The sequence below is a fragment of the Pipistrellus hanaki genome (genome assembly GCF_964339955.1).
Source record: "Pipistrellus hanaki genome assembly, chromosome: 12".
NCBI lineage: Eukaryota > Metazoa > Chordata > Mammalia > Chiroptera > Vespertilionidae > Pipistrellus > Pipistrellus hanaki.
The window spans coordinates 56,119,660-56,147,159 of record NC_140514.1 but is presented as its reverse complement, the minus strand read 5'-3'; the positions used below and the strand labels follow the sequence as shown (position 1 = coordinate 56,147,159).

The window sequence follows — 27,500 nt, the reverse complement described above, 5'->3', positions numbered from 1 at the left end:
GAGGGCCATGCCCTCCACCTACTGCTCAGATGAGTGAGGCCGGGCTGCTGTCCTGACTGCATTGGGAACGCTGTGTAGACAGGGTGTGTGTGAGACAGAGAGGGGAGAGATGGAGAGCGAATGGATCCCCTTAGGTGTCATCTCTGAGGAAGAGACAGAAAACATGGAAGTCCAGGCTTCTCACCGGCGGCCTCTGGAGCTGCAGGAGCCCGGCCCCGAGGGAGGTGGGCAGCCCCCTGACAGCGGATCACCGTGCTGGCGGCAGGAGGGGAGCCCGGTGGAGGGCGAGTCAGGGAAGGAGCCCAGGCACAGGCCCTGTGGGACTTAGTGGAAGGAGACGCCGCCTGCTGGTGCCACCAGCTGAGCTGGACGCCCGCGAGGGCGGGGAGCAGGGAGGGCGGGGGGGCGGGCATTCCGGGCAGATGGTGGCGTGTGCATGGACGAGGGGGAGCGGGGCGGGAGCCAGGCGGGTCAGGTGGCCCTGTAAGGCCTGCACGCGTGTAGGTTCGTCCTGAAGGCCGTGCAGGGGACGTGCGTGTGCAGGTGGAGGAGGACAGGCGGGGAGAGGGCCTCGGAGACGCGAGGGCTGGGGGTCTGGCCGTGGAAAGAGTGAATGAGGAACCGGTGGGCCAGGTGCTGAGGGGATGGCGCCTGCGTTCCAGGAAGAGGGACCGAGTGCCCGGGAGCTGCGGGCTCTCGGCGGCCTGGGTCTGGCCTCCTCACACGTGTGCTGTTCAGAGGGCTTTGGAAGGACCAGTTCAACGTTAAAGTGACCTGTTTACATGCAGCTCTACCCTAAACGGGATTACTTTCTATTGTTCCTGGATTTCCCAGCTCTGGCCAGAACCGCCGTCCACTTCCTAACGAGGCAGAAACGGAACCGGAGGCCACGGCGAGGGCTCCGGGCTGCTCCCAGCTCAGTGCCCGACGCGGCTCACACCGACGCGGCTCACACCACCGCCCAGAGCATCCCCACCACGTTCTGGGGTCAGGTGGGAGCTGGAGCAGGGCCAGCGCAGGGGTGAAAACACATCCTGGCCTTGTTAGACCGAAACACCGGCTCCGCTCGGACGGGGACCGAGACGCCAGCTCCGCTCGGACAGGGACCGAGACGCCGGCTCCGCTCGGACCCGGGACCCAAACACCGGCTCCGCTCGGACCGAGACCGAGACACCGGCTCCTCTCCGACCGAGACCGGTTTGGCTCAGTGGATAGAGCATTGGCCTTCGGACCAAAGGGTCCCTGTTCAGTTCCGGTCAAGGGCACGCACCTCGGTTGCAGGCTGCCTCCGGCCTGGTCAGGGCTCGTGCAGGAGGCAACCGATGGATGTGTTTCTCTCACATCAATATTTCTCTCAGTCCACTCTTCCACTCTCCCTAAAAATCAGTGGAGAAGTATCCTCGGGTGAGGGTTAACAACAACAAAAACAAATAAATGTCCTGGTTTTAAAGTCTTTTAGAGAGAGAAGGAAGAAGAGAAAAGAAAACAATCTTTTATACATCCCATAAAAAACAGCAACGCTAATCTTATGCTCACAGGAACGTCATAAATCGCAGTAAGATGTTGATAAATAATGTAAGACAAACACTTCCTGTCAGATTTCCCAGTTCCCATTCCAGAAACACCCGGAGGTGGAAGTGCCTCTGCCTGGCCCGCCCTGAGCCTCAGCGGGGCAGGGTGGGCTGGTGTCCTGGCGGGACCCTCGGCGGGCTCAGGGCACGCCGGGCTCAGGGCGGCCCACCCCGAAGAGAAGCGGGCCTGGCGCGGGCACCCACCCTTGGCGCACCTCCCGCCTGGGCTGGGCGTGCAGAGCAGCCACAGCCACAGGACTCCCTCTGTGGATGGTCGACGGCCTCGGCCTCAGACCATCAGGTTACCGGGCTTTCGACAGCATGTTCTTTCAAACCCGAAAACAAAGGTCAGAGGAGCAGGCGAGGGCCCCTCCTCTGGCGCCCTGGCCCGTCCATGGCGCAGTCCGCTCCCCTGGGAGAGGGACCGTTTTCACACCCGGGACCAAGGCTCAGGGCAAGCCTGGCCCCGTGCCACCCGGCTGGGCGTGATCCGGCTGCGTGCGGCGTGCCTGGCTGTGACCCCTGGTTTTCATGGAAGGAGAGGTCCCATAGTCCCCAGCTGGTTGTTTTGTTCCCAATTCCGAGAGCCTGCTTTACTCAGTTCCCCCAGCTTTCTCTCTTAGAGGAGGATGTCCAAATACATGCACATAGTTAGTGCTCACTACAAACTCCGACACATTACACGGAAACTCTAAAAAGCTGATCCGCTCACTAAGCACTTAACGCAACAACAGAAGGAGCAGCGGCGGCCCTCCCGGAGGCAGGGCTGGGGCAGGCGGCCTGACCCGCTCCGTCTCACTCTGCCCTCCGCCGGGCCAGGAGTCCTCCGGTGTACAGAGGGCTCGCTCTAACCTGGGCGGGGCTAATCCAGGCGCCTGGCCCCTCCCCGAGGCTGCCTTTTGCCAAAGGGCCTCCGACATTTCTGTCCTTTAAGAGCTTTCCAAATGTCAAATGAGAAACTTTTATAGTTTGATGAGTACACTCAGGACAATTTGATCATCAGTTCAACGTTTCTCCTTTAACTAATTAGGAGACTGGAAAGAGTGTTCTAGAAGGAAGTCATTTCTGCAGCACAGTCATTGCCACCTGAAGGCCCAGCAGAAACAGGAGCCCGTTGCTAAGGCCCGCGATGGAGGCGAGGCAGACAGCTGACCCCCAGCACAGACAGCAGTCCCGCCGCAGCTGGCCGAGTCCTGCAGACAGTCCCCCCACGGCTGCGTGGGGCTGGCGGGGCAGAACGTGGGGCAGGAACACCCCACCTGGGCTTAATTCTAACTCAGGTGCCTCCCAACCCTGTGACCCAGCAACACCCCTCACCTCTCTCAGCCTCAGCGGCTTCTCCACAAAATAGAACGAAGAAGTCCCTCCACAGGAGGTGTTATGAGAAGTTCAGATCACGGAATTAGCTCATTTCCCAGGGTCTGGAACAAAAGTTCCACTCAGTGCATGGAGCTTTGGTGACTGGAAGCTATCCCCGAATGCGAGTCTTAGATCCACAGATGGATCTCCATTTGTTACTGTCTTCCTCTTCCCAGAACTGGCTAGGCCTAGGGCACATGCATGGGTCAGGTGGCCTCTCTGACTTATGACCTGCTCTCACAGACACAAAAACTCAGTCTGAGTTGAGCATGTGTGCTGAAGTCGCTGATTTGATGAATGTATGGTTCTTACAGCCATCTCTGGAGCTCCAGCCCAACCCGTCTTGTCTGTACTTTGTGGAATTTTTGAAGCCCAGAACATAGGTAGATAAACCCATCCACACACACACACATACACACACACACACACACAAAATAAATAAATAAATAATAAATAAAAAATAAAAATCTGTAATCAGGTTAAAAAAATGTTTTTTGCTAGTATCCACAGGAACAGTGTAATGGGGTATCAAAAGTTTTATTTTTATTACGTGTTTTCAACTGTCCCATTGGCCACAAAAACAAATGGTTTTTACCCTTTGAGACCACAGCATTTCCTGAGTAACTAAGTAGAAGTAAAGAACGTAATTGAGTGACTGCACAGAAATGATATTCAGATACATATAATCCAACTACGGTAATAGGTCCTGAAGTCTTGTCTATCTCATTTAGAAGGCTGTCAGGATGGCAGAAGAGTAAGTGGAAGCTACACTGACACTCTCTCAAGACCAAACTGGAATGACGAAAACACAGAAAAACCACCCTGAAAAACCAACTGAAGACTGGCTGGAGAGAACCCCATAGCCAAGAATGGGAAGTGGAAACTGGCAGGCGAGGTGGAGGCGTGAAAGGGCTGGCCAGGCTCCCACACACAGCAGCCGAAGGTCGGGAGGGACATCTCAGCTGTGGGGGGTGACCACTGAGAACTCTGAGGTCTAAACCCAAAGCTGGACCCCCCAGCCCAGAGAACCAGGACTGAGAAAGGTGCCCACAGAACATCTGGCTGTGAAAAGCAGCAGGGTTGCTGTCTGCCAGGGAGAGAGGCTGGAAATGCAGGCACCCTCTTAAAGGGCCAATGCACAAAACTGCATGTGCAGCCACTCACTGTGGGCTCTGGCAGACGGAGGCTGAGTGGACTGGAGCTGTGTGAGTAGAAGCCAGGGGTGGGGGCTCTGTGGTTAGAGCTCAGAAGGCAGACACTCCGGTTTCCTGTGCTGAGTCATTCTCTCATGCTGCAGACTCTATCTTTCTCCTATGGACCTTTGCTATCCAGGTGGTTTCCGGCCTGGGGTAAGTAGTAGCCACACCCTGTTGGAAGAACTCTTGCCCACCCTATGGTTCATAGCCTAAGACAAGTCAAGGCTGATAACAATTAGACTGCAGGCAGAGGCAGGTCTCTGGATCCTCTGAATCTCTGCCTGATCTCCTTCTGGGCTTGGGGCTAGGAAAAGCAGACACTGCTGCACATCTTGGTCCTTTCCAAAGGCAACCAGTCCCAGCAGAGGGAGCCATAAGCTGTGGAATGCTGATAGCTAAAAGGGGGCCTCAGGACCAATCAGAAAGAGCGTCTGACATTGTTCTGCACTAGAGATTGGGAGTCATAACAGATCTACCTAATACACAGACACAAACGCAAACAGGCAAGCCAAATGGGGAGACAAAAAACAACAGCCCCCAAATGAAAGAACAAGAGAATTCACTGAGAGATAAATGAAATGGAGATAAGAAATTTATCTGATATAGATAAATTTATCTGATATAGAGTTCAGAGTAATGATGGTAAAGATGTTCAACAGTATGAGAAAACATATAGAAACTATGAAAAAAGGACAGTCAGAAATAAAGAAAGACATAGCACTAATAAAGAACACATTGGAAGGAATACACAGCAGATTAGGTGAAGCTACGGATCAGACCAGTGAATTAGAAAACAGGGTTGAAAAAAATCACTCAATCAGAGAACCAAAAAGAAAGAAAAAAATTAAAAAAAACACACACAAGAAAACAGCTTAAGGGAACTGTGGGACAATGTGAAATGTAACAATATTCACAGAAAGGAAAGAAAGGGAGCAAGGAATAGAGAACCTGTTTGAAGAAACATCCTTGACATATTATGTATAGAAAACGCTAAAGACCCCACCAAAAAAACTACTAGTTTTAATAAATGAATTTGGCAATGTAGCAGATACAAAATTAACACCTGAAATCAATGGCATTTTTATACTCCACTAATGAATTCTTAGAAACAGAAACTTAATAAATAATCCCACTTACCATTGCAACAACAAAATTAAGATACTTAGGAATCAACTTAATCAAGGATGTATAAGACCTGAAATCTACAGGATGTTGAAAAAAGAGATAGAGAAAGATATGAACAAGTGAAAGAATATACCATGTTCATGGATTGGTAGAATCAATATCATTAAAATGTTCATACTATCCAAGGCAATCTACAGAATCAATGCAATCCCTATTAAATTACCAACAGCATATTTCACAGATTTAGAACAAACTCTTCAAAAATTTATATGGAACCAAAAAAGACCTCCAATAGCAACAGCAATCTTGAGAAAGAAGAACAAAGTTGGAGGCATCACAATAATACAAAGCCATAGTAATCAAAACAACCTGGTACTGGCACAAAAACGGGCATATAGATCAATGAAAGAGAATAGAGACCCCAGAAATCAACCTAAGCCATTCACTCAATTAATACTTGACAAAGGAGGCAAGAATATACAACGGAGTCAAAACAGTCTTTTTAATAAATGGTGCTGGGAAAATTGGACAGATACAAGCAAAAAAAAAACAACAACAACAAAAAAGGAAACTAGACCACCAACTTACACCATACACAAGAATAAACTCAAAATGGATAAGATTTAAATGTAAGTCATCAAACCATAAAAATCCTAGAAGAAACCATAGACAGCAAAATCTCAGACATCTCTCATAGCAATAGGTTTACAGATACATCTATTTGGGCAAAAGAAAATAAGGAGACTAAACAAATGGGACTACAGAAAATAAAGAGCTTCTGCACAGCAAAAGAAACCATCAACAAAACAATAAAAAAGTCCACTGCATGGGAGGACATATCTGGAAATGATACATCTGATGAAGGTTAACATCCAAAATATATAAGGAACTCATATAACTTAACAAAAGGAAGACAAACAATCCATCAATAAATCAACAAATGACAAATGCTGGTGAGGGAGTGGAGAAAAGGGAACCCTCCTGCACTGCTGGTTGGAATGCAGACTGGTGCAGCCATTACGGAAAACAGTACGGCATTTCTTCAAAAAATTTAAAATGGAACTTCCATTTGACCCAGTCATCCCACTTCTAGGACTATATCCTAAAATACCCAAAACACCAATTAGAAATAATATATGCACCCCTATGTTCACAGCAACACAATTTACAATAGTTGAGATCTGGAAACTGCCCAAGTGCCTATCAGTAGATGAGTGGATAAAAAAGCCGTGGTACAATTACACCATAGGGTACTAGGCAGCAATAAAAAAGAAGAATCTCTTACCTTTTGAGACAGCATGGAGGGACCTGGAGAGTATCATGCTAAGTGAAATAAGCCAGTCAGAGAAAGATAAGTATCACATGATCTCATCCATGCATGGAATGTAATCAACAAAATAAACTGATGAACAAAATAGATCCAGAGACAATGGAAGTCTTGAATAGAATGTGGAACCTCAGAGGGTGGGTAGGTGGGAAGAGACCAAAGAACTTGTATGTGTATATGCATAACCCATGGACACAGACAATAGGGTGGTGAAGGCCTGGGGCAGGCGATGGGGGTGGGCTAGGCGGGGTCAATGAGATAAAAAAGGGCACATGTGTAATATTTTCAACAATAAAGCTTTAATTAAAAAATAAAATAAATAAAAATAAAAGGCAGTCAGTACCACAAGATTAGCCCAATTCCCACAAACCCCACCCTTCAGAGGGCATCACATGAGGCTCAGTGCCTGTGCTATTCTAAAAGAATGGCCCAGCTCTGCCCACTCAGGTGCTCCCTATGAAGTAGTAACAAACATTCTTTGCTACCGTTGCTTCCTCCACAAAGTCAATCATATCATTATTTCTGAGTCAAGAAAACTGTTCCAAATATTCAAAAGCACCAAATGGCAAAATCTAACTTCAAGTCGACATCTCTTTTTCTTCCAACATGTGGAAAGTCACATGGCGTAATGCCACAAACAATAATCTGGGTTGAAAAGTTCAGCATGATTAACTCTTGACTTTGCAGCAGTTGTATTGATTTTGGCCCCATTTGGAAGATTCTTGTGTTTGCTCATAAAGTATGTGCTAAAGAATAAGGAGGTTTGAGGGTCTTTCCACTAAATCGTATTAGAGAAATGGTGATTTTTGCCATTTATTTATTTATTTTTAATATAGCTATCTAATAGTATATAAAAGCCTAATATGCAAATTGTTCCTGTGGGAGTTCTACTCACTATGATGTGCACTGATCACCAGGGGGGCAGCGTGGGACGAAGGAAGACCCTGGTCGGCAGTCAGGGAAGGGAGGCCCCAGCCAGCAGCCAGAAGGCCCCGATTGACTCTGATTGCTGGTCAGGTGTATGGACACTACCCATGCACGAATTTCATACACCAGGCCTCTAGTATGTGTGTGTGTGTGTGTGTGTGTGTGTGTGTGTGTGTTTATTTCAGAGAGAAAGGAAAAGGTAGAGAAAGAAACATTAATGATGAGTGAGAATCATTGGTTAGCTGCCTCCTGTATGACCCACTGGGTACTGAAACCACAACCAGGGCATGTACCCTGGCCAGGAACCAAACTGTGACCTCCTGGGTCATAGGTTGACACTCAACCCAATTAGTTACACCGGTTTGTTTTGTTTTTACATTAGTCTCCAGTCTACGATGAGTACCTTTAAATATCCAAAATGTTTCCTTAAACTAGTTGTTCTTTGTTAGGATAATAAGTGAAACTTGCACCTACTTAAGTCTTTTCCAGGTAAAGCTTTTATAAAATAACTAGAGGCCTGGTGCATAAAATTCATGCACTGGGGGGAGAAGGGGAGTGTCCCTCAGTCTGGCCTGCACCCTTTCCAATCTGGGACCCCTCGGGGAATGTTGGACAACCCTCTCGAAATCTGGGACTACTGGCTCCTAACCACTCACCTGCCTGCCTGCCTGATTGCCCTTAACTGCTCACCCCCAACTGCCCCCTGCTCACCTCCAACTGCCACCCCCAGCTGGCCTGCTTGACCCCAAATACCCTCCTGCTGGCCTGTGTGCCCTCAATTGCCCCCTCCCCCTCTTTGCTGGCCCGCTTGCCCCCAACTGCCCTCCGCTACCAGCCTGATCACCTCTAACCACCTCTGCCTTGGCCCTGCCACCATGGCTTTGTCGGAGGGTCTCCCAGTTTAATTAGCATACTACCATTTTATTAGTATAGATGATTCTTTCCTGCCTGTTTAGTTGTTCCTCAAATCGGACACCTTTATTGGTGTTTTTATAATGGAAACTGATAAAGGGAGAGGTGTGTGGAGGGAACATGCTATGGGAAGGGCAGGGCAGCCAGGGGCAGGAAAGTGGCAGTTTGGATTTGGTAGTGACGCCTAGCTGCCATTCCTGGTGCCCAGGGCTCTTGTCTACACACCCTACACCCCAGGAGGTGGGCACCCTGGTGTCACCTCCATCTGAGAGATGTGAAGATGGCCAGAGGGCTCAAGTAGTCAGCCCCAGAGCAGACAGGTGGCGAGCCAGGAGGTGGGCAGCCTGGTGTCACCTCCATCTGAGAGATGTGAAGATGGCCAGAGGGCTCAGGTAGTCAGCCCCAGAGCAGACAGGTGGCGAGCCAGGAGGTGGGCAGCCTGGTGTCACCTCCATCTGAGAGATGTGAAGATGGCCAGAGGGCTCAAGTAGTCAGCCCCAGAGCAGACAGGTGGCGAGCCAGCCAGGCTGGAGCGGGCAGTTTGCACGCTCGGCCCAGGGAACGAGCGGGGACTGAGGGCTGTGAGGCAGGGACACCCCAGGAAAAGCTGGAAATGGAATTCAACAATCAGCGAGTTGTTCAGGTGCCGGAAAGCTGGACCTTTTGCAGGTTACACAGGACCACCTCTGAGCTTCCTGTCCGGACCCCTGGCTGCCTCTCCTGCTCTGACGGCAAAGCCACACGCCACACGGCCTGGAGCAGGCACCGCAGCCTCTGTCTCTGCTCAGGACCAAGGCCTCTGTCCGCACAAGATGGAAACGACCCGCGGTGGTCACCGCCGGCCTCGCGGCAGGAACGGAGGGCGCAGCCGACTGCCTGTGCCGGCCCCCGTGGCCAGCAAGGACGTGCAGGGACCGTGCACCGGACGGGTTGGAACAGCATCAATGCACAGCCTCACTGGGTCAGTCAGCAATGAGGAACTGACATTTATAACAGCGGAGGGTGACACAATCCCAAAAGCGCACAGAGGAATGAGAGCAGGAAATAGGGAAATGCCATAAATTTCCTGAAATTCGGGAATCCCTTTAGAGATTCCAGTGTGACCCCGCTTTGTGCCCAGTCTAGGCTCCTGGGGGCCATCGCGGACAGCGCTGGGGGTGTTTCAGCAGCGGTCCTGCGGGAAGAGGGCGACCTCAGACAGGCGGCCCCGGGGGTCCGTCAGCGGCCAGTGTGACAAACCCGCTGAGCAGCACCGGCCGGCCGGGCAGGCGGGCGGCACCAGGGCCGGGGCCTCACTGAACCTGCAGCGCCCTCACAGCAGGACAGCGGGAATTCCCACACGTGTGCCTTTCCCCTGGAAAATGAAAGGGCAGATCCCGACCTCCCGCCAGGACAGGGAGGAGCCCTCCCTGCCACTGCACTTCCTGCTCTCCGGTGCGCAGACGGGCTGAGAGCACCTGCTCCGTGAGTCAGCGCACAGCAAATATGAGTAAGCGTCGCCCCGGAGGGAGCTGGGGTGGGAGCTGGCGGTGTGAGATAAGGACGTGGATACCTGGACCTAAGACACGCAGGTGGACGCTCCGCCCCGCCTGGGAAAGCCTGGGCACGCCTACCCAAAGGGAGAGGGCAGGGACCGACCAGCGGAGGGAAGAGGCTCGAAGACACTGAAGGATCCGCCCTCGGAGTGGGGGTGGGGCGGGGCTCCCAGCGATGGGATTTCATCAGGGATATGTTTGGGACTTCAGCACCACCTGCACACGGCCCGGTTGCTGGGGCGCAGGGTGGGGGGAGGGCAGGGACCACGGGCACAGCGGGCCGGTACCTTGCAGTCGCAGCCGATGGGCTTGCCGCACTCCTCGCAGGTGCTGGCGTACAGGGCCTCGAAGCAGCCCACACAGTAGGGGCTATCCTCCCTCAGGATGTACTTCTTGCCGAAGAGAGACTCTTCGCAGTGGTGGCAGTCAAAGCGCTCCATCCTGACCCGGCTCCTCGGTGACCTGCCAAACAGGAGACAATCGTGTCACGGCGAGCGCAGCGAATGCCGTGTGCTGGGCCTGGCGGGCGGTGCCCTCAGTGCCACCTCCCGCCAGCCGGTGGCTCCCTCCTCTGGCCAGTAACTAACTGGGCCTTGAAATGATCCCCGTTTTCAATACTTTAAAATAATCATTGGAGGCAGTTTTGTGTCGTTGACCGTGTCAGGAAAAGCCACCTCAGTTTTGGGCACAAGAGTTTGCACAGAGCCCCCTGCATGTGCTTCAGAAGTGTGCGTGTGTGATGGCCTGCGCCCTCCCTGCCTGCTGGCCCGTCAGGAAGGCAGGCTCACAAACAATGAGTTCATTTCTACGAACTTTCCACGAGTCCCATGTGCTCGTCAGTGTGAACAGTAAGAAACCGCAGTGGCCCAGGGAGGGCTTGGAGATGGTGAACCTGCGGTTGGAGGCCTATCGGACAGCATTCATTCCCCATGACCTTGACATTGCACCGGGAAGCGCCTACCCTGGCACAGAAAAAGTGCCATGCATTCCTCGGGCGAGTCAGCTTCCTCGGATGAGAAGGCCCCCCTCCCACGCCCGGCCGCCGGAGCGGGGCACGGAAGACTGGCTTCCGAGGACGGGATCAGCACCGCCTGCAGGCGGAGGCCTCTCAGGCAGGGCCTCCCGGTTTTCCGAAAGGAACAAGGATGCGTCTGAGGCCAGTCACTGCACTTCCCCAGGGTGAGCCTGGAGTGTGCATGAGCAGGAAGGGACAGGGAGGGGGGGGACAGGTTTTCCTCTCGCCTCCTCCTCGTGTGCCGTTCCCGTACAGGTTAGAGCGCTTCCAGAAATACCCGGTGTGGACAGACACCTCCAGGGCATGGAAGACACAGAGCTGATATTCTGCAAGAATATATTCTCAAGTGGCAATATTTTATTTGTGAAAAGTAAAAAGTTCAATAAATTGTTAAATATGTAGACTGGCTGTGTAACTCTGAGCAATGTTTCATGAATTCTAATTAAACTTTTTTCAATTCTCTGTCATTTCAAACCAGTTAAGTGTGAAATTTCATAATAAAACCCTACAATGCAAATAAAATATTGTTGCCTGGTTTATAATAGTAGCAGATATGACAGTGTTTATTAATTTTGTACTCCTGTATATACAAGGTCTTGACAACTGTAAGCTAAGAAATGAACATTATTCAAGTATCCGGACTTGGTTATTTCCAGATTTATAGAACATTTTTTCCCCCAAGAGTATTGAATGTGCAGCTGGACACATGTGGTAAGATCCAACCTTCTGAATTGCTCTTCCTGGAGTTAAAGAAAACACTGTCTGGATGTTCCTGTAATAACATCACAAGACGAGGCTCTTAAGCATTTGAATTATTATTCTGTGACCCACCATATAAATATGCTTTATTTTTGTTTTTACCAGCAAAAGTTTATTTAGGAAGTCACAGAGGTACAAGTGAGCCCTGGAGAAGTGAGCCAGCTGGGCTGCGTGGGCCCAAGGAACACGTTACGGAGCAAAAGAAGGGCCCGTGGAGCTTAGGAGAAGGAAGCAGAGGCAGTGTGCCTGGGAAAGAAAGGAATGGGGAAAGGTGGGCACCCGCGCATGCGTGTGTGCGTGCGTGTGCGTGTGCGTGTGCGTGTGTGTGTGTGTGTGTGTGTGTGTGTGAGAGAGAGAGAGAGAGAGAGAGACACTGAATATACTTTGCACAGAAGCCACCACAGGTTGCAGCAGCAATGCTGGAAGAAGACTGGATGCTCTCCTGCAATTCCTCAGTTTTGAAAGTGGCTGTCATCTATTTCATCACAATTGGACACTGTCTCCAACACACATATTTTTCCAATAAAGGCTGCCATTTCCAGAGGTTTATGGCCCATTTTATTCACACAAATATAAGAATAATACCTCGAGAATCTGAAATAAAAACGAAAGAGAGGAGGAGAGAATCCAAGATGGCTGCACAGGTAAACACCTAACCGCAGCCACACACAACAATTTCAATAAAATACAACTAAAATATAAAATGGACATTACCCAGAAAAACAGGAAAGTTGACTGACTGGAAATTCTACAACGAGAAGGAAAGAGAAATTCAGAAGGAAAATCAGAGGAGCTGTAAAAGCCTAAGGTACGGAGACACGTTGAGTGCGCAGAGAGGACAGAGCCGGAGAGGAGGGGGAGACTGAGTGCCTGGCTGGCGTTCCCTAGTGGGAAGGAGATAAAAACTCCGGATTGTGCTGAACCCCAGACCCGACAGCACTGAACCCCAGTTCAAGGCTAGACCCTGGGGACCCAGGCTCATACAGAAGGAGCCCGGGCTGTGAGGCAGAATCTCGGGGGAGCGGCGAAAGGCAGAGCCCCGGGAGTCGCGCACATTACGCGCAGAGGATGGACTGTAGACTCTGCTGCCAGATTGCCCTAGCGGGAAGGAGACAAAAGCTCCAGATTATGCTGAGCACCAGTTCCGACTGCACGGAACCCCAGTTCTAGGCCAGACCTTGGGGACCCACGCTCATACAGAGGGAGCTTGGGCTGTAAGACGCAAACCCAGGGGAGCAACGAAAGGAGGTCCCCGAGGCACGCACATTGTGCGCAGAGAACGGACAGTTGGCTGTGCCGCAGGATTGCCCTGGCGGGAAGGAGACAAAAGGTCCAGACTGCTCTCAACCCCACTTCCAACTGCACTGAACCCCAGCTCCAGGCTCATTGGGGGAGAGCTTAGACTGTTTGGTAGCCAGCGAAACTCGAGGGCAACTCACTCTCAGAGGTGCTTGCAGCGAGTACAGAAGGACCCTGAGGAACACTGAGACTCAGGAGCCGAATAGGGCGGGGCTCACGGAAGCCAAGGCTGTAGGCTCCACCCTGAAACTCCACGCCATCCAAGCAGAACACAGAGACTTTTAAGGCTACCAACTCAGGAAAGCTGTGAAAATGCTGAAACAAGGAAATAGATCACAAACGAAAGAAATGGAGGACAAAAAGCGACTGGATATAGAGTTCAAAACCATGCTTATAAGGTTTTTCAAAAATTTCCTAGAAAAGGTCGATAAGACCTATGAGGATATGAAAAGGGATCAACTAGAAATAATAAGGAATCAACAAGAAATAAAGAATACATTGTCTGAAATAAAAAATATTATACAGAGTCCTAAAAACAGAATGGAAGATTGCAAGAATCAAGTCAAAGATTGGAACATAAAGAGCCAGAAGACACTCCTCCGCAGAAGCAAGAAGGCAAGAGAATCCAGAAAGTTGAAGATAATGTAAGAAACCTCTGGGACAACTTCAAGCGAACCAACATCAGAATTATGGGGGTCCCAGAAGAAGAGAGAGCAAGATACTGAAAACATACTGGAAGAAATAGTGACAGAAAACTTCCCCCACCTGGTGAAAGAATTAGACTTACAAGTTCAGGAAGGGCACAGAACTCCAAACAAAAGGAATCCAAAGAAGACCACACCAAGACACATCATAATTAAAATGCCAAGAGCAAAAGACAAAGAGAGAATATTAAAAGCAGCAAGAGAAAAGCAGGTAGTTACCTATAAAGGAGCACCCATACGATTGTCAGCTGATTTCTCAACAGAAACCATGCAGGCCAGACGGGAATGGCAAGAAATATTCAAGGTGATGAATAGCAAGAACCTACAGGTAAAAATAATCTACCCAGCAAAGCTATCACTCAGAATTGAAGGCCAGATAAAGAGCTTCATTAATAATAATAAAAAAAAAGCTAAAGGAGTTCATCACAACCAAGCCAGAATTATATGAATTGCTGAAGGGGGTTCTTTCGGAAGACAAAGTAAATAAAGATAAAAACTATGAACAACAAATATGTAACTATCAACAAGTGAATCTAAAAACCAAGGAAATTAAAAAAAAATTCTGATGAACAATATTAACTGTTGAATATAATAGAATCAGAGGTATGGAAGGGGAGTGGACTGATGATTTTCGGGGAAAAGGAGAGAGGGGGGTGTGGGAAGAGACTGAACATAAACTGTGCACCTATGGATGAGGACAATGTGGGGTGGGGAAAGGGCAGAGGATGGGGTGGGAACCTGGTGGAGTAGAGCAATGGAGGGGGGGAAAAAAGAGGAACATTTGTAATAATATGAACAATAAAGATTTATTTAAAAAAAAGAGAGAGAGGGGAGGAAACAGGGATATACTGAAATAAAAACAAAAGGAGACAGAACGACAAATCATGGAATTTTAAAAGCTTCCAGAAACTACCAAGATTTTCTAGTTTCATTTTATGGAGGCAACACTGGAGCCCAGGAGTCTTTCTGTTGTTGTTAATCCTTACCAGAGTATATTTTTCAAGAGTTTGGAAAAGCGGGAAGTGGGGTGGGGGGAGAGACAGAGAGAGAGAGATAAAAACATCGATGTGGGAGAGACACATCAATTGGTTTCCTCCTACACATGCCCTGACCAGACCAGGGATCAAACTTGCAACTCAAGTACGTGCCCTTGACTAGGAATCGAACCCAAGACCCTTTGTTGTGCGGGAAGGTGCTCTAACCACTGAACAACTGGCCGGGAGTCTTCATGAAAAAGGGTGATTCACGTGAGTTTTCACATGAGCTAGGCATCTAAATTTGAAAAAACTAACTCCCAGTGTCAGAGCAAGGGGGCTGGGACAAGCACAGGCCCTGCTGGCTCTCCGATAACCTCTCCAGAGCACCATGTGTGTGTTCCCAGCTGGTGAGAGGGTGGACCTTCTTTTCTCGAAGGCAATGGCCACAGCATCTGTTTGCTACTCCTCCGAGTGCACAAGCCCAGGACAGAAGTAACTGCAGCGAGTCACTCTGAGCAGAGGAGGGGGCTCCCTGTCAGCTCAAAGCCTGATGTAGGCGCTCCAGAGGCCGAGCTCCCTCCGGGCGGCAGGACGGGCTTCCTGCAGGAGGTGTTCCTGTGCTGGGGAAGGGTAGCGGCTGACCCTGCTGGCCCAGGGCAGAGTGAGCAGAGGCATGGAGACAAGCAACAGGGGAGGGCGGGGGCCACCCCGGGAAGACGGGAGTGAGGGGTGCCGCTTCAGGAACGGCAGAGATGAGGCGGAGAAGGCAGCCGGAGGCCGGACAGCAGGGCCTGTGGCCTTAGTCATGAACACGCTCCGCCCGTGAGCAGGAGTTTAGCACCTTAGCTCCCCGGGCTTGCAGTGCGTGTGGAAGGGACGCCGAGGGCCCTTCTGAGAGCTGGGTGGGAGCCCACACGACGGAGGGCAATGACTCAATGAGTTCCCGGGAAGTCAGAGTCCACTGCTGACTCATTTCTTCAATAAAAACAGGATGTCTTGGTTCAATCAGGGCTGTTTCAACCTAACTGTGTGTGATCGCTGACCCTCTCTGAACCTCAGGACCCCTTAACAAGGTACACATATATCCCTCCTGTCCATCGCCTGCACACAGCAGTGCTGCCAGCACGACGCAACAGCATGCAAGAGCTACCCAAACTGAAGGTGTGACTGCTGACTTGTTCCTTCAGTGACCGAGGACAAAGCACGGCGTCCTGAGTTCCCGTCCCGCGAGGAGAGGTCGCTCTTCGGCGTCACCCGGCTCCGAGCAGCCGGGGCGTGTGAAGAGCTGGGTCTCAGGCAGCAGGCGTGGGTCCAGGCCGAGCGAACTGCGGTGGGCAAGGCCCGTCCCAGGCGCAGGGGCAGGGGAGGCGTGGGGGGGGCGGTGGGGGGGAGACTGTGATCTGCGTCCCCTGAGCCCCACGTTTGGTCAGATGCAAGAATCAAGTTCGGAGAGCCCTGGGGCAGAGATGCACTGGGCTGACCTCCTAAGGAATAATTACTATTTGAAAGTCTACAGTTTAGATGGGCGTAATTTTTATCTTCTCAGATTCAAAAACTGTGAAACAGAGTCTGAGAGGGCAAGTGTCAGAGTTAGGGAGAGAAGGGAGAGGGAGCACAGGAAGGCGGTGAGGGAAGGGGGGCAGTGCTGAGAAGGAGGTGAAGGGAGAGAGGGAGGACATGGGCAGCCAGACAGCGTCCGTTGTTTTGACCAGAGGGTTTCTTGAGAACCACAGGAGGGCCCGCGTGGCGGACAGCCTCTGCTGGGCACGCCGGCCCAGCCTCTGCTTCTCAGGCTCTCCCCACTCTTCCCACGCGGGCGACCCGCAGGGTCACCTTGACCTAACACGGCCAGATGTGCAATAACAGACTCAGTTCCGCCTCCTTTCTGATTATCTCTCTCTCTTTTTTTTTGTTAATCCTCATCCGAGGACATTTTTTCCCATTGATTTCTTAGAGACAGTGGAAGGGAGAGAGAAACATCCACGTGAGAGAGACACATCCACTGGTTGCCTTCCTCATGCACCCTGACCAGAGCCAGGGATCAAACTGCAACTCAGGTACGTGCCCTTGATGGGGAGTCCAACTCGGGACCTCTGGTCCCTGGGCCAACGCTCTAACCACTGAGAAACCCGGCCAGGGCGCCAATCACATCTTTTCTAACTACCTACTTTGCTCTGACCCCCAAGATACCATTTCCCTTCTCCCTCTCCAAACCCAAGGTCTTCTAGGTCAGCTGCGACTGAGGACACTCCCCTAACAGTTCCTAAAGAGAAGCCAGTCCCGACAAAGCCAGGGCCACCTCTAAAGCCACCGGGAGCCAGCTAGGAAAGGCCATCGCCGGTTAACTATCAACCAGAGCTTTTCAGAGAGAAGGAAAAAGAGATAAAAAACAAAAACAAAAACAACCATGATCAATAAAATGGCTATATGTATATATCTATCACCAATTGTATGTAAAAACCAAAATAAAGAAACAAGCAGAACAGAAACAGACAGACACAGGAGACATCCCGATGGCTGCAGATGGGAGGGGTGCTGGGTGAGAGGTGAAGGGGTTAAAAGAACCAAGCGGCAGTTACAGAACAGTCCCCGGGATGTGAGGTACAGCACGGGGAATAGTCAGTAAGGTTCTAATGACTCTGTATGGTGTCAGAGGGGTGAGCTTTATCGATCAGCGATATAATGTCCTCAGACACCGCGTGACCACAAAGCAGGACCCTTACCGCCAGCGCTTCTCGTCGGTCTGGCTGAACTCCTTCTTTTCAGTGAAAATTCTGGTGAAAGGGAGAGGGGCCAGTTCAAGAGATGTTGCTATTTTAAAAAAATATATAATAATGTGCCTTAGAATTCTCCTGAAACAGATTTTTAGATTATTGGTAAGCTGTAAAATTGACTATGCCTACAGAAATATGATATATTTATGAATTAATTGAATGACTCTGAACTGAGCACATCTATGAGCATGGGCCAGGGATGTACCATGATTTGGTATATAAACTGGAACTTTTAAAGGCAAAACAAAAATCTGATGAGTCTCCATAAAGAAACGTCTTGTGTGAAAGACAATGCTTGAATAAGGTAACTGCTGTCCTGCAAATATTTTTAAATATGGAATACCGAAAAGAAATGGGGAAATGATAAATGTCAAATTTCTGACCTTAACTCCATAAATACAAGAATTGATGTCTTCTGGACTTTTAGATTCAGTCACCAGGAATGTGTGAGGCAACCACCATTTTGCACAAACTGCCTTAGGTACTGGGACACTGAGATAAGACATACAATGTCTGGAAGAGTCCCAGTCCAGTTCAAGCCCAAAGAATTTAAATCACCTTCCAGATGCTATCTTGTAAGTTAATCTCAAAACATGTCAGTTCAGTCGATGCTAGACAAGCATAATTATGCAGCTAGAATGGCGGGCTGTCTCAGGTTCATAAATCTTCTCAGTGCAGGGGGTGAGGGGTACCCACGCCACAGCTCTACCACAGCGCTGCCTTCCTGGGACTGGAGCAAGTTATCTACACGTTCATGCTCTCTCACCAGAAACCTCATCCTCTCCCTCTCCCTCTCCCTCATCTTCACCCTCTCCCTCTTCTTCAACCTCTCCCTCACCCTCACCCTCACCCTCTCCCTCACCCTCACCCCACCCTCACCCTCACCCTCACCCCACCCTCACCTCATCCTCACCTTACCCTCACCCTCTCCCTCTCCCTCTCCCTCACCTTCACCCTCTCCCTCTCCTTCAACCTCTCCCTCACCCTCACCCTCTCCCTCTCCCTCACCCTCACCCTCTCCCTCACCCTCACCCCACCCTCACCTTCACCCTCACCCCACCCTCACCTCATCCTCACTCTCACCTCACCCTCACCCTCTCCTCACCCTCACCCTCATCCAAACCCTCTCCCTCACCCTCACCCTCTCCCTGCTGTCGACGGAAGGCAGCTTGTTGTTGTGCTCTGCGGGCTGCCGGGCCTTCCTTCTACTGTGGCCCTCATGTGGCCTTTTCCTTGGGTGACCCCAACTTTCACGAGAGCCTGGCCTTGGCCTCCTCACCCTCCACCCCGCACCTCCCGGTGCTTTCCAGCACGCCGCAGCAGGGTCCTGTCGGGGTTGCTTACACAGGTCTCGCTACTCTGTGCATGGAGTGGCTGTCCTATTTTCTAAAAGTTGTATCATCAGAGACAGATCTTCTTTCTTTTTGACTGAAAACCTAAGTATTTACAGACTTCACGGATGCCCTTGGACATGGATTTTATTTACCCCCAGAACCAGGGCAGCTGCTCTTTTCATTGACATAGACATCACTTGTCCCACTTCGTACCCTAAGCCAAGAGGAGATCTCTAAGTCACAGACTAAATGGGGCAGTAAAGGATGACGAAGGCCGAGGACGAGTGTGATACAGGTGATGTCCAAGTTCAGGCCAGGTGTGAGAATTCCTCATCAGAACTGGATCACCATAGAGACCAAATGCTGCCCCGAAGCCCTCATTAGCGCGCCAAGAGGACACCATAGTTTACAGCGAAGGGAACGTCAAGACGAGCAGAGCAAAGGCGTGATGGAGTCTTAAAGAACACGACGGAGAGGTGGTGGGAGACTTTTCACACAAGTTCCTGGGGAGCTACGGTAGTCAGGGTTCTCCAGGGAAACAGAACCAATAGGAGAGGGAATATACAGGGTTGCAAAGCCCTCGAACAGGAACACCAGTGGTGCGAGTTCCCGTGCCAAAGCCAGCAGCTCAAGGCCCCAGGGGAGCTGGTGCTTCCGTCCGAGGCCGAAGCCGGAGAGCACTCTGCCCCAGCCCTCTTCGGGGCCTTCATCTTATATCAGGTCTTCAACTGCTTGGATGAGGCCCACCCACGAGGAGAAGGGCAATCTGCTTTACTCTGTCTCCTGATTCAAATGCTAATCGAACCCAGAAGCACCCTCACAGACACAGCCAGAAATAACACTTGTGTCTGGGCACCCCAGCGCCCAGTCAAGCTGACATAAAGTCCATTGCCACAGGGACTAAAGTCCAAACCCATAATTTACTACAACAGAGACAATTCATCATCTCCTTCTCCTTCCCCTCCTCCCCCCAAATCGCAGGGCCAGCGTGGTCCCTGGAGAACAGACTCTGAGGCGCTTGAGAAGAGCCCGCATCGTGTTCAAGGTGGCTGTCTTGAAAGCGTGGCCTCTCAGTATAGTTCCATCTGATAAATGGGCTTCGGAAAATTCTCATAATGAAACGACAGGAAGTATCCAAGATCTCTGTGTTCACCCAAGGGTGGCATCTGAGTCAGAGAAATTTCCCTGCTCCAGCCCCCTTGCTGACCACGGAGGCAGTCTGAGCTCCGAGGGAGGCTGGGAACCAACCTCGGTGCCGGCAGGAGTGGAACCCAGGCTCCTGAGGCCCCGTCTTATTCTTTTCAATATCCACTGGGCATTTCTGCCTGCAAGTTAGAGTTCTTTCAATATTCTGGAAATGACTTCACAAGCAATCTTGGGTCAAAGTATGCAACCTCAATGCAATATTCAGGTGTGCCCCCACAGCTGAGTGGCGAGACCTCCAGCTCTTGAGTTAAGCTGTCTGGGCTCAGATCTCAGGACCAGGGGCATTTACAGGTGGGGAAACCTTAACCAAAAGTTACCTGCACCTCTCTGTGCTTCAGTTCATGTGTAAAAAAGAACGTAACATCAAATACGAATACACTGCTCACGACGTGCGGGCTTGATAACAACCCTACAAACAAAACACTGTGGGATCTGTTTTCCAGCTGAGAAAACTGAGGCTCGGACTCAATCTGGAAATCACGGTGGAGCACAGCTTATATAAATGCACAGTGAAATGTCCTTCATTGGCTTGGGTTTTATGGAAGTTTAATTGTTCGACCAGAGTCCCAAGTACTTCTAAGACGTGCTTCAGATGTTTCTTGGTCTATACCCTCTAGGGCAGTGCTTCCCAAAGTGTGGTACGCGTACCCCCAGGGTACGGGAAGGGTTTGGTGGGGGTACGCGTTGCACCGGAGTTCGATGGGGATATGCACTGCACCGTGCTTAGCTGCGCCTAATTCTACGTCCTCATGAGTAGAGGGGTACTCAGCGTTAGAAAATTATAGATAAAGGGGTACACACAGGTCAAAAGTTTGGGAAACACTGCCAGGGGACAGCACTCCTTCCAACGCACTACTTCCAGACCAGGTAAACTGAGGCAGTGCCGAAGCAGCAGAGCACTGGCCTTGTGTTTGATCGCAGTTCTCCTGATTGTAAGCCCGCACGGTGGTCAGTGCCCACGGAACCCGGAGTGGGTCTGAGAGGAACCGGGTTGTTCACTTAGGAGAGGGCTCAGCACCTACCACTCCGCCGGCAATCTCAGGCTCGCCAAGATAGTCAGAGGCGCACCTTAAGATGAGAGGCTCTTTTCCTGTAAAATGGCCTATTTTGATAAACCCAGGGGCTTAGCTTTTTAGTTTCTGCACAAATCAATGCGAGCTCCACGTCTTCCTGCCAAAGGGGAAGGTCAGACCCGCACGGGCGCCCGCGGCCGGTCTCTGCCCGGGACTCCCCCGGGGGGCGGCCCCGCGCTCCTCCGGCGGAGGGTCTGCCCTGGACGGGACCGGGCTCTCCCTCCGAGGATGGGGCGGCCCCCACCCCCGCCTGCGGTACCTCCGAGGCCTCCGGCACGGTTCTGTCCGGCCTCCTTCTCCCCATCTCATCCCCCGCCCCCCGCCCCGTTCGGCGTCTCCGTTCCAGTCCCCATCTCCCCACCGCCCGGCGCCCGGTCTCTCGGGGCTTCTCCCCGGCCCGGCTCCCTGGTCCCCGGACCTCCCTCGCCCGGCGCCCTCTCCGGTTTCCCCGCCTGGCGCCCTCCCTGGTCTCCCCGCCCGGCGCCCTGGTCCCCGGACCTTCCCCGCCGCCCGGCGCCCTCTCCGGTCTCCCCGGTCTCCCCGCCCGGCGCCCTCTCCGGTCTCCCCGCCCGGCGCCCCCTCCCCGGTCTCCCCGCGCGGCGCCCTCCCCGGTCTCCCTGCCCGGCGCCCTCTCCGGTCTCCCCGCCCGGCGCCCCCTCCCCGGTCTCCCCGCGCGGCGCCCTCCCCGGTCTCCCTGCCCGGCGCCCTCTCCGGTCTCCCCACGCGGCACCTCCCCGGTCTCCCCGCGGCCGGAGGGCGCACTCACCGCGGCGGGCGCTCCGGACGGCGGGCGGTCCGGCTGGCTCTCCCGGCTCCGCCGCCGGGACTGGAGCGCAGCCTCCGCCGCGAACCCGGGCCCTGTGACCATATAAGGCGCGGGCGCGCCTCCCCGGCGCCGCGAGCGGCTGGCGGCAGCGGGTGCGGGGGCGCCGGACTCCGGCCCGGCCCGCGCCGCGCGGACCCCGCGTCCTTGGCTGTCCTTCCTTCCCGCGGTGCAGAGCGCACGGGCGACGTGGAGCTGCGTCCTGAGCCTTAGCTCACGTGGGGAGTTTGGGTTGAGGGCGCCGGGCCACCCCTGAGGCGTCCTAGGACCCGGGCGCGGTGGGGTGGTGGTGGGGATGGGGGTGGTGGTGGGGATGGGGGTGGTGGTGGGGATGGGGGTGGTGGTAGGGATATGCTGGCCCCCCACCGACCCAGAGGCAGGCCCAGGCCAAAGGGCGCAGCGAGAGGCGGGGCGGGGGGGGGGGGGGGTGATGGACCGGCCACTTCTCAGGTCTTTCCAGGGCACGAGGCATGGCGCCTGAGATGTATTTGCAAGGTGTGCTTTTTGTCCGCCTTACCCTGAAGAGCTAGCTGTCTCTGTCAGGAAATGAACCCAGAAAATGGCCCAAATGAATGAATAATGCCAAATTCTTTGTTCTGCTGGAGAGGGGGCAGGATAAGGCCCCAGCCCAACACTCCAGGGGTGATGGCGCTGTTCAGAGGTTCTGGTCTCTTATCCTCTCCGGGCCAGGAAAACAGAAGTGATTTGGTCTCTGAATGCCCCCAACCTGGAAGCCCAGGCCTCTGCAGGAAGCACACCCGCAGGGACGGGTGGCACCAGGGACCTGCATAGAGAGGGCGCAGGCGGCGTCTCTGGCCTGGGAAAGAGATGTTTGTTCTTCAGGAGGTGGCCAGGCTCAGGCAGCAGTGGAGGAGGGCTGGAAGCCAAGGCACAGCAGAAATACTGGGAGAGGGGGAGCCGTGTTGGTGTTTAACATGCAGCGGGCCACAGAGAAGGGAGAGCGGTTTGATTGCTTTCTCTTGGTTGATGCTCAATGTCTGGAGATATTTCAGACCTCTCCCCCCCCCCCCTCCCACACACACCATCTTCATCATGCAAGCACACAACTCATTGCTCCATAAGGGACACACTCAGGGGGCAGACTCAGTGAGCACCAGAGCCCCACTGAAGGAAATATTGCCCCATAAGGATGTCTCTAGCACAGAAGTTCTCCCAGCTTAGACACAGATGATCCTCACAGCCAATTGGCCTGGAGGTCAATTCCTCCCAGTGATACCACCAACAATCAAGGCTTACTTCAACAAGACTGTGCACACAGCCCACAAAGGGGGCACCAAGAGTGTCCACCTCAGGTAACTGGGGAGGCTGAGCCACTGGGCCCTGTAGGATACCTAGCACACAAAGCCACTCTATCAACTCAGGGAAGCAGCCAAAATGCGGAGACAAAAAAAAAGAGGTCAGAAATGACAGAAATGGAGAAAGCAAACTACTGGATATAGAGTTCAAAACCACGGTTGTAAGGTTTTTCAAGAATTTTCTAGTAAAAGCTGATAAATTTAGTGAGACCTTCAAGGATATGAAAATGGACCAACTAGATATTAAGCATACACTGACTGAAATAAAGAATAACATACAGAGATCCAACAGCAGACTAGAGGATCTCAAGAATCAAATCAACGATTTGAAATATGAAGAAGCAAAAAACGCCCAACTAGAAAAGAAAAAAGAAAAAAGAACCAAAAAATATGAACATAATGTAAGGAGCCTCTGGAACAACTTCAAGTGTACCAATATCTGAATTATGGGGGTACCAGAAGAAGAGAAAGAGCAAGATATTGAAAACCTATTTGAAGAAATAATGACAGAAAATTTCTACCTGGTGAAACAAATAGACTTGCAAGTCCAGGAAGCACACAAAACCCTAAACAAAAGGAGTTCAAAGAGGACCACACCAAGACACATCATAATTAAAATGCCAAGAGCAAAAGACAGAGAATATTAAAAGCAGCAAAAGAAAAACAGTTATCTATAAGGGAGTACCCATATGATTGTTAGCTGATTTCTCAACAGAAACTATGCAGGCCAGAAGGGAGTGGCAAGAAATATTCAATGTGTAGAATAGCAAGAACCTACAACCAAGATTACTCTACCCAGCAAAGCTATCATTCAGAATTGAAGGTCTTATAAATAGCTTCACAGTATAAATATACATACCATTTGCCCTTAATCCAGCATTTCCCCTTACAGCAAATTACCTTACAGATTGACTCGATCACGTGTAGATTGAGATACATAGGGGAGGAGCCATTATGGAATTGTTTGTAATACATATACTTGACCACATTACATGCTCATCAGCAGGGCCTACTTAAGACCGTATGGCACATTTAACAATTATTTCTATGTGCATCTGTTAACAAGAGAGCGGTAGCTACACTGATTGATTTGGCATGATCTTCAAGCTCTATCAGCGAAAAGAAAAGTGGAGAACACTGCAGAAAGCAACACCTATTTGTGCTAAGAAATGAAGAAAGGAAGGGAGGAGACGACACGCACAGTTGGTGTGGTTGCCTCTGGGAGGCCTGGGGCTGCAGGTATTGAGTGAAAGCAAGATTAGTTTTCACTGAGACCCATTGTTTGTCTACATTTGATTATATAAATGTATCATCCAGTCAAAAATAAGTAATCACACAACACATCTCCTTCTTTAAGAAAAACATGAAACAAATTTGTTCAACTGAGTTTATAGGAAGTCATTAGGAGGTTTGCTGGAGTAGAGGAAGAAGGGATGCAATTCTGGGCCTAATGGCATATGTATTTTTCTGAACAATTTTAATCAGAGAAAAAAACTATTAAAAAAAAACAAAACCCTAAAATTTCACAAAGCATTCTGGTAAAATGGATTTTTAAAAGTTCTATCTTGTATAGCATTGTATTCCCCAGACCTAACTATAGTGCATGGCACGTAGTGTGTTTTTAATAAATATAATAATGAATTAATGGATTACAGAAGAACTGTTTAAAATGTAACATCACACATTTTGTGGTTGGTTATAGTATAAGAGAATATTATAGAAAATATAACACACTGTAGGCAGTACAGCTTCATCTCTGGGAGCAGCCTGGATTTGAATCCCTATATGATGCTCTGTGGCCTGGGCCACCCACAGACCTTCAGTGTGCTCACCTGTAAATGAGCTGATAACATATACATTGCAAAATTGTTGGGCAGTTCCTTTCACACAACGCATACAAACCACTTAGTCATTGTTAGTACAGTCCTTGACACATAGGAGGCCCTCAACAAGTGATTGGGCAGATGAATCTATAATAGAATGAGAAGGAAACATGGGGTGGTTAAAAGGTACAAACTTTCAGTTACAAGATAAGTAAGCCCTGGGGATGTAATGTACAGCAAGGAGACGGTAGTTAAAACTATACTGCAGATCTGAAAGCTGTCAAGAGAGCAACTCTTCAAATTCTCGTTAGACAAAAAAAATTGTGACTGTGTGTGGCGATGGTGTTAACTAGGCTTACAGTGGTCCTCACTTTGTAATGTACACAAATACTGATCATGATGTTGTACACATGATACTAATGTGTTTTTTCCTTTTTTGTTGAATTCATTGGGGTGACACTAATTAACAAAATGAAAATTAAGTTTCAGGTGCACAATCCTGCAACACATTATCTGCACACTTCATTGTGTGTTCATCACCCCAAGTCAAATGTCCATCCATCACCATTTATCCCCCTTTCCCCTCCTCCGCCCCTCCCACTGGGCAATCACCATAATATAATGTTATATGTCAATTATGTGTATCTAAATTTTTAAAAAAAGAAAACACACTTAATTCTCAACAGAAGGAAGCATTAAGGTTTAGGTCTTGTCCTAAACATAAAATATTGCATTTTTGAGAGAAAAATTCTCTGCCATAGGTAAAAGGCTAATTCATAAAAGGAAAGTTAAGAAATTATATTTTCTGACAATTCTGATAGGTTATTCAAGTTCTTCTCTTGTTTAATTCGGTTCTCCTATAATTCCTTCACCAGCCAGCAAGGCCCTCACCTCTTCCTCCCTTCTGGAGGTTTCAGGAAGAGGCGTGGCTAGGAAGGGAGGGGAGGGAGGGAAGGGAAGGGAAGGAAAGGAGGGGAGGAAGGGAAGAATTCCCGGGTAGGCCAATGGTGCTCAGTGTGGTCCGAGAGCAGCGGCAGGTCCTGGGAAACTTGTCAGAGGTAAACATAGCCAACCAGCCCCCCAGGTAACTCTGAGGACTGACACTGCTTCTGGGTAGAGAACCCTCTAGGGATTCCAGCCCTGGACTCGGTCATTTTCCTGAAACCTGAGAGGTGGCAGTGTCTATGGCTGAGTGAGTGGGAACGTAGAGGTAGACTAAACACAGGCCAGACTCAGGAACTTGAAATCCAAAGGCAGGCAGAAAACGTAAAGACAAACAGTTCCAGCCTGGGTCTCAGTGGCACAAATGGGGAAGCTGAATTGTCTCCACAGAGAGGCCCCAAGGAAGGCGGAGTTCCGGGAGTGGGCCAGGACTGCGGCCCTGGTGGATGGTGTGTAGTCAGCGGGCCAAGGCCCACACCCGGCACCAGGAGACCCACCATCACCGGAGAAAGGGAAACCCAGGACCACATGGTGATGGGCGGTGTCAGCCCTCCCTCCCCTTAGTGCCCTAACTGACCACTCAGGGAGGAAGTTCAGAGCGCTGCTAGCCCATTTCAGAAGGGATTTCTCAGACCAGGCAGGAATGTAGCGGATGACGTGCCCTGATGCAGAGGTAATCCTTCTAATTGCCTCAGATGGCTGGTGGGTGAGTAAGTGTCTCGGATCCTAACAGCTGGTGGTCAAAGGGTGAATTCTCTCCATTCTCTCGGGGTGGGGAGGGGGGAGTCAGGAGGCAGGCCTTTGGGAGCCTCACAGCACCAGCCCCAGTGTGGTGGCCTAGACACGGACTCCCTTTTCCTAAAAGCATGATTTTGCCTAACTAAGCAGGAAAGACTATGGCAGAGGGCCTGCAGGCAGGACGGCCTCCTGCTTGTGCCATGAGCTTGGTCTGGTTGTAGCTACGGTGCGTCCTAGTAGGACCCGAACGCTGTCCCCTTGCCTGTGAGACTTCCGGGAAAAGCTCAGCCCTCCACAGGGCAAACTCCTTCCCTCCCCGCCCCCTTAGCATGCTCTGGTTAGGAGGGAAAATGTCTGGTTTTTCCTGAAGACGCAAAGCTGCCATATCTCATTTCTCCTATCTCTCTTTCTCACGAGCCGAGTTCATGGATGCGAGGAGCTCGTGTTTAAAGTCTGAAAATACATCAGACTCTGAGCCAGATCCACAAACAACTCCGTGAGTGCAGGATTGCCATCCCTGGTTAATCTTATTTGATAACTCATTAAGGAAGCTTCTCGTTGGTGACTTAATGACCAACGAAATGAAGCCGTTCACGCTGCGGTGCGGTGAGTGTGGGTTAGGAAATGATGCTGGACTGATTCAGATGAAAGCTATTTATAATGTGGACTCGAAAAGTCCGCTTCTAATCTGAGATCCTTTGTCTCCGATTCCAGCCCCTTTTGTGGCAGCCCACCCACGGCTCTGCTTGCCAGCCGCCCCTTTAT

The 27,500-nt window shown here is 50.9% G+C and overlaps 1 protein-coding gene across 6 annotated transcripts in view; it reads right to left on the bottom strand.

Annotated features, from left to right (window-relative positions):
- The window catches only part of FHL2 (four and a half LIM domains 2), a 49,213-nt gene that overhangs the window by 8,984 nt on the left and 12,729 nt on the right, over positions 1-27,500 (bottom strand). For 3 of the 6 annotated variants that reach the window (XR_014796510.1, XR_014796511.1, XM_084900919.1), the window contains exon 2: positions 10,240-10,414. Coding sequence is in view for 3 of the 6 variants with exons in the window: in XM_084900919.1 (XP_084757045.1) it covers positions 10,240-10,392 (153 nt within the window). In the remaining 3 variants the exon portion in view is untranslated. Of the gene's footprint in view, positions 1-22; positions 144-10,239; positions 10,415-17,429; positions 17,518-21,859; positions 22,125-27,500 lie in introns of those variants that run through there. The other 3 variants (XM_084900920.1, XM_084900921.1, XM_084900922.1) reach the window with 3 other exon arrangements.